The 9,902-nt window shown below is 42.9% G+C and overlaps 1 protein-coding gene across 2 annotated transcripts in view; it reads left to right on the forward strand.

Moving 5' to 3' along the window:
* Positions 1-5,854, forward strand: part of Golga5 (golgin A5) — a 29,443-nt gene extending 23,589 nt beyond the window's left edge. For both annotated transcript variants that reach the window (XM_085830627.1, XM_085830628.1), the window contains exons 10-13: positions 281-506; positions 2,097-2,202; positions 3,825-3,888; positions 5,396-5,854. In XM_085830627.1, the coding sequence (XP_085686753.1) occupies positions 281-506; positions 2,097-2,202; positions 3,825-3,888; positions 5,396-5,476 (477 nt within the window). In that variant the 3' untranslated portion in view covers positions 5,477-5,854. The remainder of the gene's footprint in view (positions 1-280; positions 507-2,096; positions 2,203-3,824; positions 3,889-5,395) is intronic.
* Positions 5,855-9,902: the final 4,048 nt, after the last annotated feature.

Raw genomic sequence — 9,902 nt, forward strand, 5'->3', positions numbered from 1 at the left:
TGAGCTTAAAGCTACAAGAGGAGACCATTTCATAACAGCAACAACCAAGAAGTTAATACACAGTAGAAGTAATACTTGTATACAGTGTGTTATATGGCTTTCAGGAAATATCCCTTCTATTACATTCCCTCCCTGCTGGTGTGTGGCCTACTGATTTGGTTTAAGAATCACTTCTAGCCAGTGAAAACAATCATTATAGAGATTCAAGGACCCAATTCATGACCTTTCTATTCCATCCACCATAGAGCCTTTGTACTGATTTAGTGAACTTATTCTTCAGCTTACCAACAAAACTTTAAGCAACAGCAGCCAGTCAGAGCTAGAAAGCCGACTCCATCAGCTAACGGAAACACTCATCCAGAAACAGACCATGCTGGAGAGCCTCAGCACAGAAAAGAACTCCCTGGTCTTCCAGCTGGAGCGCCTTGAGCAGCAGGTGCACTCTGCCTCCTCGGGGCCCAACAGTGGATCTGCCATTAACATGTCTGGAGTCGACAGTGGTGAAGGTAATCCTAGAAAGGACATGGTGCCAAAAACATCTTGAAAAATTACTGAAAGACTGTTTTTATTGAAAAGAAACTTTCTCTAGTGCTTCTTCTCCCAGTGTAAGACCTGGGTTCTGTGCCATTAGTAAAATCATCAGAAATATGTGTATTGGAGTATTATCTCATGAGGTTAAACTTGGAGAAAGAGGGCTGGAGGTTGGGGAGCATGTTGGAATAATAAGATACTTGACAAGACAGAGACAAGGCAGGAATTCAGTAGCATAGAAATTTCAGGACAGTTGAAGGAAATGTGTTCCCATGATCCCTTAGTAAATGACCATTAGTATTGAAGTCTTTATTAATTTGCATGTTTGTCCATGTGCTTTAATTATGATAGAAAAGTCTGTAGATTATTAAGATGCACATTCAAAAAGAGTATGTCAGCACCAACATCAACACATCTGCGTTTTTAACTTTAGAACCTCATAAAGCTTGTACAAAATCATGGAGCAAATCTCTCAGGTCTTTGACTTTAACATAAATTTAAAAATAAAAAAATTAAAGAGAGAATGCCAGATTTGGGGATCAGTTGTAATTTAAGTAGGGTGTCCAATGAAAAATCCAGTTGAAAAGAGACAGATTATCAAAGTTCCAAAGAGTATGATAAGAAAGTGAACTATGAGGAGGTTTGGAAGGACAGTGTTCCGGTTAGTCAGAGGCTGAGGGTAGTGTGCGATGGATGCAGAGAGCTTGGAGGAAGCTGCTTGCCTGCACAAGGAGGTTAAACAGGCAGGCTCTGATTGCACTGTGTCGGGATGGCTCTGGGTGACTTAGACTTGCTCTGCTGATGTGGTTCAGTGGTGCAGCATTTGCTAACATGTAAGCAACCTGAGTTTTTCCCCAAGTACCACAAACAAAACAAACAAAAAACCCAGGAATCTCAGAGGGCTAAGAGTAAAGGCAGAGAGTCCAGGGTGCCTTTGCATTAATCCATTTAAGGGATGGTAGTTTTAATCAGAGTGGGATTAGTGGGGGATGGTGGGATGTGAGAATTTACTTGAAAAGTGAGCTGACAGAACTTACTGACAGATTGGATATAAAGCTTGAAAGAAAAGAGTGAAAGATTTGGCCTGAGTGGATGCAAGGGTGGAATCGTTATTTACTAGGATGGGAAAACACTGAGAGGGAGTTTGCCAAGGAGAGACAGAGACAGGAATCATAGTTCTAGGTACATGAGCAGGGTGTCCTAATGCATCCAGGGGAAGGAGTAAGCAATGATGGCTGCAGCGGGTGGAGCTGGATGCACTCAGCTAGGAGCCAGCATCCTCCGAGGTGCAGAAGCCACTGCCTCTCTCAGAGCCAAAGCCAAAGCATACTGACTCTTGCCAGCACCAGATAGTGTAAAGTTTTTACTGTCTACTAGTATCTTGTGGACATTGAAGCATTTTGTTTGGTTGATCTTTCTTATGGTTTCTTTGACACTGGCAGTGGTGCTTAGAAACTTAGTCTTAAGAAATTCTTCTTCATATAATCTGATACTAGAAAAACTCTAGTTTTCTTCGAAAGTCAATTTTAGTGTTACTATATTAATCTTTTCTCTTATTTAAATAGGGACACGCCTGCGAAATGTTCCTGTTCTTTTTACTGACACAGAAACTAATCTGGCAGGAATGTATGGGAAGGTTCGCAAAGCTGCTAGCTCCATTGACCAATTTAGGTAAGCAGTGCCACTCAGCAGGAGTGATGGCCCCTCAACTAATGTCTTCCAGTCACCCTGAGCCCATTGGGCAGAGGTAATATTTAAAGTGGCAGTTCCCTATTCCTTTTTGATACTCCCAAGCTCTGCCAGTGGCTAAGCATTGTGAAAAGTTGTTAATCCTGGCCATCCTTTCTCCAACAAACTCTACCAAGAAGCAGTCATTACTTAATTCTCTCTCTCTTGATCCCTCCCCACCTTTCTCTTGACAAGAGTTTCTCTGTGTACCCTGGCTATGCTGGAACTCACTCTGTAGACTAGGCTAGTCTCAAACTCAGAAATCCACCAGCCTCTGCTTCCTAAGTACTGGGATTAAAGATGTCTGAAACTGTCATCATTCACTGAAAACAGTCTCAGCCTGTATTAAAGAGACATAGACAGGGACATTGACCTCATGAGGTCAAGACCAGCCTGGGCCACATAGTGACATCATCTCACAACTGTCTCATTCAGTGTTCATGTGATGGATGTCTCATCCCAGTACTTCATTGTGGGTTTGAAGAAAGGATGCGACAATATAGAGCTGAACGTACTCCTTATAACTTCTGTTTTATACATGTCCATAAGTAATATTTATAATTTGTTTTAGATATTTGCATATAAAATTTTTATATACGCATTTACTTTATAAAGAAAATATTTTAACATTTTATCTAGAGTTTTGATAAAATTCATACCTAAAAAACCTCTAATATGTCAATTTTTCTTTTAGTGTTTATAGTTAGACATGGTATTAATGATTTGTGTGATAATACTAATGTTTTCTTAGCCTTTATGACTTAGAATAGAGCTGTGGTGTTAAAAAAGAAAAAAAGAGAGGAGAGAGAGAGAAAGTTCCTGAAACCACAGGACTTGTCACTGTCTGAGGTACATGTATTCTGCATAGCACCTGTAGAGAACTTTCCTGCAGTGTAAATGTTAGCAACAGTAAGAGAGGGAAAGGTGTGTCTATGCAGGAATGCACACACGAACATGCACACACACACACACACACACACACACACACATGTGCACACATATCTTGATAAGGAAAAGCCTGCAAAGAGCTGTGAGCACTGAGGGTGCACATCACACTGCTCTGTCACATTCACTCATGTCTGCCTGAGTTTGTTCATCTCCTTCCTTCCTTCCTTCCTTCCTTCCTTCCTTCCTTCCTTCCTTCCTTCCTTCCTTCCGTCTTCTTCTATCTTGTTTGTTTGTTTTGTCTTGTTTTGAGACAGCTTTATAACACTGTATAGTCCAGGCTAGCCTCATACACACAGAGATCCACCTGCCAGTGCTGAGATTAAAGGTGTGTACCACACCTGGCCTTGCCTCAGTTCCTATAGTTTAGCCCTCTGGAAAAGTGTGTCTGTGCAGAAACTTCTAGATTAACCATTTCCAAGTAATTGCTTGTGCTGAAGTCTTAATTGCTAACTCCAAATAATGATAGAAGTATTCCTGTGTCACCACATTTTAAGTGATCATGTGAGTCATTTTTCTGTGGTAGTCACACAGATAGTGTGAGTGGGGTTTTAAAGCATTGGATATTAGTTCAGGAAGATTGGCCTTGAGTGTAATTCCCTCTCTCATCATTTGCACAGTATTCGCCTGGGAATTTTTCTCAGAAGATACCCCATAGCGCGAGTGTTTGTAATCATCTACATGGTGAGTAATGAAGTAATGCCACACTTGGATTTCTGTCTGCTGTTTTAGCTGCTAATCATATTCGTATTTTACCAATCAACTTTGAAAGAGAATACAGCTCATTTTTGACCATTAAGCTTTTCTTAAAATACTTTACAAGTTAGCATTTATTATGTTGAGAACATAAGTGCTGAGTTTTCCTGCTGATAAAATGAGCTGTAATGTAGGTTAACAGTCACTTCCATTTTTAAGCCTGTCTAATGACAAAAATACAGTATAGAACAGCTGGTTTAATTTTTATCTTAATGCTGCAAAGTTGCTTTGATTATTTTCATGTGTTTTACTTTATTTTTCTAGAAGGATCTTTAAGGCCAGTGCATTTTCCTCTGGATTTTTAGTTGCAAAATTAGTTGCAGTAGTTTGAGATATTGGTTTATGTGTGTTGTGCCTGAAAGCCCACTCACTATGCTGAGAGAGGATGGCTTTAACAGGTTAGGCTGAATTAAGGCTATTTTCTTAAGAAAGAGAAACCTACTTTTAAAGGAAATTTCTGTGTTCACTAGAGGGAAGAATTATTTCTCTAAATAAAAATATTTAAGAAAGGAGGATGAGTGGGGAGGAAGAAAAAAAGGAAGGATATCAGAAAAGATTTAGGGTGCACTCCATAGGGACTGTCAGGTGTGAACAGACACCATGACCAAGGCAACTCTTATAAGGACAGCATTTAACTGGGGCCGGCTTACAGGTTCAGAGGTTCAGTCCATTATCAAGGCTGGAGCATGGCAGCGTCCAGGCAGGCAAGGTGCTGGAGGAGCTGAGAGTTCTACATCTTCATCCGAAGGTTGCTAGGAGAAGACTGGCTTCCAGTCAGCTAAGACAAGGGTCTTAAAGTCCATGCCCACAGTGACACACCTACTCCAACAGGGCCACAATTTCTAATAGTGCCACTCCCTGGGCCAAACCATATTCAAACCACCACGGGGGCCAACTGCCCAGGTACTGGCAGCCACAAGTGCTTTGGGTACCTGTCAGTGTAAGATGCTGTGTATTGCATCCTACAGTTTACACACCCCAACCAATGGGGGGACTTCATGACATTCAAACTGCCCCGAGTATCACTGACATGTTGTTCCTGTCAGGTGTACTTCCCCATCTATTCATCAGCAAAGCTGGGGAAACTGTCCCTTCTACTTACTGTTATACATGAACTGTTCTGGTCATATCAGCCCAGCCAAAATCTGTCTGTCTAGCAGTGCTATCCAAGCCCTCTTTGCATTCGGGTCATGAACGTTTGGTGTTCAGACTTTCCTCTCAGCTGAGAGGTCTGCAGTGTGCAGCTCTGTTCCTGAGCTCATTGGGTCACACATTTCTCCATTATTCAGCCAGTAAACACACACTGAGCCCCAGCTGTGCTCCAGACTCTGTCCCAGATGGGTATGAAGACAAGCATGGCCCCGTCCTCCCTGTACAATCCTCAGGTAAAGACTGATTTATTGGCCGGCACCTGAGTTGTGTTTTCTCCCTCTAGGCTTTGCTGCACCTCTGGGTCATGATTGTACTGCTGACTTACTCACCAGAAATGCACCATGACCAACCGTACGGCAAGTGAACAGAGCCGCTGGTTCCCATGCGTGCCTGCCATTGTCCAGAGCTGGGATCTGCAGAAAGAGCAGCACCAAGACTGCCAGCCGTGCACAAGATGGTTTCTTCATGGAGAGCTTTTAATCTCTTAACTTATTTCTCTGGTGTCTGACTCTCCCCTATTCCCATAAGAGTCTCTAAATGCAGACAGTAATTTGACAAATTAAGCTCGACTTTTTCTGAGTTCAGTTCCCTAGATAGGTATAGAGAAAGAGAGAAAAGGCAATTTGAGGGTGTTCACCTCTGTACGGACCTTTCTATATTTTAGGTGACACTGATTATGGGTTATAATCAGGGAAACTAATTGTATTTAGGGATAAAAATAAAAAGATTTCTTTTTTAATAATTTAGAGTGCTTTATATTTTCATATATTTAACTGCAAATATTTAATGTTTTCATGTTAGATTCTTGGTATAATTCTTTTTGAAATACATAAATAAAATTCACTGTGCATTTTTCTTTTTTTTTTTAATAACGACTTTAATCTCCTTTAAAGACATTTCTGATGGTTATCAGTGAGTGCAACAGAAAGTCACAGCTGCAGTTACTAGGTGACTGTAGTAGTTCCCCACTGCTTTCCTTTCTACCCCTGAGTTGTCTTGCTTCCCCCAGTGTGTATCTCATGGAGTGTATAGCCCCTGCTTGTAGCATGTGGGAGATGTCTATTTACCAATACTGTAGCCGGGATACGACAGTTACGGTGAGTAAGTACACCGTTTCCTGTATGACCAGCATGATCTTTAAATTGTCCTTCCTCTTCGTCTTCGTCTGTACATTCACACGTTGTCACCCAAGTCCTGGTGGTCTCTTTGTATATAGTTAATGCATGTGGCTCTTGGACAGCGAGTGGCAGCAGTCCCCTCTTGGGCCTGTCTTGATGTGGTCACTTGAATGCCTGCGGAGAACCTTGGTGACACCATTGTCACAACTTGAACTGGCATACAGGTCATAGAAAGTCCTCAGAACCTTGCATATCTTGAAATTTATGTCTCCTATTTTTTATAACTGTCAGGCATATTTGGGCTTTTGTTTTCAGTGTGTCAGAAAAGAAAAGGGCAGGATGTTCCACATCATATAAACGGGGGCTTGGTGTAGAGACTAGGAGATCGATAGCAGGATTCTTACTGGGATGAGCCACGACAGTGTGAGCTACGGAGTTAGGAAGAGGTCAGTCTTGTTAATGGATGTTAAGATTTGTTTTTTTCTCTTCATTTGGAAATGTTTCAGGAAAATGATTAAAACCAGGTTCCGCCCTTAAATGGAAGCAGCACAAACTTGGCTGTGCTGCCAGACTTCCCGTCTTCGTGGAGTCCTGGCTTTTGTTGGGACATCTGTAAGTCTTTTGTCCAGTCTGCACATTCTTGGCTTGGGCAGTGTTTGACTGTTTCCGGCTCTGCACTCACTTGCCGTTAATTGAGTTTCAGATTCATTACTCTTGACCACTCACAAACTGGGCAAGGTAATGTGAAACCTTGACCTCATTAGAAGGTTTACGGGAATGCCAAGTCAGTGTCTTCTTGTTCCCAGTACATGTAGTCAAAGGGATTTCAAAATGCATCTATCGTTCTTGGACTGCCTTGTATTTTCTAGGTGTCAGTTGAAAAACATTATTTTTAAAATTCCCTTTCTAGAAATTGCCCTTTTGGGGCTGGTGAGATGGCTCAGTGGGTAAGAGCACCCGACTGCTCTTCCAAAGGTCCAGAGTTCAAATCCCAGCAACCACATGGTGGCTCACAACCGTCCGTAACGAGATCTGACTCCCTCTTCTGGAGTGTCTGAAGACAGCTACAGTGTACTTACATATAATAAATAAATAAATCTTTAAAAAAAAGAAATTGCCCTTTATGAAAACCACCATTTCTACTGCTACAGAGCAAAACTTTCCAAGGAAAGATTTTTTTTTTTTTTCAAAAATATGGTCTCTCTCTGTTGAGTAGCTGGAGAGTCTAAGGTAAAGGGGCCCAGATCCAGCCAGATGCTCAGCTTACCTGTGGGATAGGGCACACTTCTCAGGCCTCACCAAGCTCCAGTTCCCAATTGCCAGGGGTCACCTGAGTGCTGGAAATGGCAGAGTGAACCTCAGTGTGGGTGCAAGAAGGCAGGAGGAGCTGGTGAAGCCTAAGAGTCGAGGACCAATGGCCCACGGCACTTGGGACTGACCAGCCTTAAGAGTCCCTACAGAGAAGCAAATGGACCTCTTAGAATTAAGGGTTAGAACTCTGAGGAGGAGGCAGACAGCACCAGTGGTAAAGGCACAGCAGACCACTCAACTGTCATTATAACTGCTACTGCCCCTTGCTTCGTGATAACCCTATCAGCCTTGTGAAGTTACTTGCTCCCACCCTATATCTGACCCATGACACATCCAGAGATCCTGTGTAAACAAAAAGGGAATAGATAGTGCTTGAGGAAGTTTCCTGTCCCTGCCTTCCAGAAGTTCTCCACCTGTTAGGTTTGTTAGCATTCCACCATGGCTCCCGTGGCTGAACTCTTGGACAGCGTGCAGCTGTTGGTTTTAGGAGGTTGGAAACCCTTAGAGGTTAACCCTGACTGGCAGGAGAAGGCCACTAGGGGGCATACCTTGACCCCACTCCTCTCTCTTTTCCTGGTCTGCTAAGATAAGAGCAGGCAGCTCATGGCTACACGAACCCCAGCCATGCCTTCCCTTTCAGACCACAAATCAGAAGAACCCTTCCAGGTACTGCTTTCTGGTATTCTGTCAGCACTGAGAAGAGGACGATACATTTCAACTCAAGACTAACCCATTAAAATTTGACCTTCAGCCAGGCAGTGGTGGTGCATGCCTTTGAACCCAGTACTCCAGAGGCAGAGGCAGGTGGATTTCTGAGTTCAAGGCCAGCCTGGTCTACAAAGTGAGTTCCAGGACAGCCAGGGCTACACAGAGAAACCCTGTCTCAAAACTCAAAAAAAAAAAAAAAAAAGACCTTCAATTCAAGCCATCAAAGATGCCAGCAATCCACCCCACTTCTTGAGTGTCTGCTACTGCTCAGCTCTGTTTCTGCCTTCCCCATTTCTTCCTGCACTCAGATGTCTATTTAAACTTCTTAGTAAGTCCAACCTCACAAAAAAGAGGGATGCCCCAGTGTCTCTTCTGCCCACATTCAAACCACACCAATACACCTGTTTGCTCCTGAGAACATGGGCTCAGTGGTTTGCTCACCAAGATACCTCAAAGTAAGCATGGCTTTTTCTTTTTTTTTTTTTTTGGTTTTTCGAGACAGGGTTTCTCTGTATAGCCCTGGCTGTCCTGGAACTCACTCTGTAGACTGGGCTGGCCTCGAACCTCTGCCTGCCTCTGCCTCCTGAGTGCTGGGATTAAAGGTGAGCGCCACCACACCCGGCTATGGCTTTTTCAAAGTACACTTTGGAGAAGAATGGGTAACCTTTTGTAAGCTACCTTGACAGTAAAAATTAAGTGGCAAGATTATTTTATTTTTCAATGTTTAAAATCTTTGAGAACATAATATGAAATATATAGAGGGAAGAGTTTATTTGGGAATTTGGTCCCAAAGAGTTAGATGTCTAGATGTCCGTGAATATGGAGAGGGCATAGCAAAAGGAACAAGAAGCTAAGAAGTCATGTCTCAATTGCACACAAGTAGAATAGAACAGAGAAGGTGAGGCTATAAGCCCTCAAAGCTCACCACAGTGTTGCACTTCCTCCAGGATCCGTAACTTCCCAAAACAGCAGCTAAGGAGTAAGTGTTCAAATCCACGAGTCCATGGAGGGCATTTCTCATCCAAGCCACACAAAGGTGGGTGCCATCACCTCCTGGCATTTATTTATATTTTTAAGAACAAAAAAATATTTGGAATAATTTTCTTTTAAATGGTAGTAAGACTACAATTTGAATTTGAATTATGAGTGTGGTGTGTCCCAGCTACTTCTTAGATATAGAATGTGAACAGCAGGGATCTCTGCCCTCAGGGATCTTACAGTTAAGTGGGAAGGCAAACTGTAACTGTCATTTAGTGTTAAGTCACTAAACAGAAAGAAGTGGGCCATGGGTGTGAAGTGGGGCAGCAGGGGGTGGCACTTGTGTGGTAGTACGGGAAAGAAGGATATGGGTGGACTTTCTCACTGAAGGTTCAGTGTGTGTGGAACATCTGGCTGAGCACACACAGTATGCTTAGAACCACAAAGGGCCAGTGTGGCCGGAACAGAACTGGAGCCGAGGACATGCACAGCCAGCCTCAAGGGACTGTCAGCCAATGAAAGGACTTAGGTTTCAAAGCCTCCTCTGTGTCCGAATAGTAACCCTGTCTACCCTGAGTCAACACCACTTTTAAACAGAGAACCTTTAACACCCCGTGTTAGTCCAGGACTGGAGGTTACAGTTGCTTCGTGTGAGCATTTAGAGTGTGGCAGTTG

This window comes from Mus caroli, unplaced genomic scaffold (genome assembly GCF_978045245.1).
Source record: "Mus caroli unplaced genomic scaffold, Mus_caroli_1 scaffold_14, whole genome shotgun sequence".
NCBI lineage: Eukaryota > Metazoa > Chordata > Mammalia > Rodentia > Muridae > Mus > Mus caroli.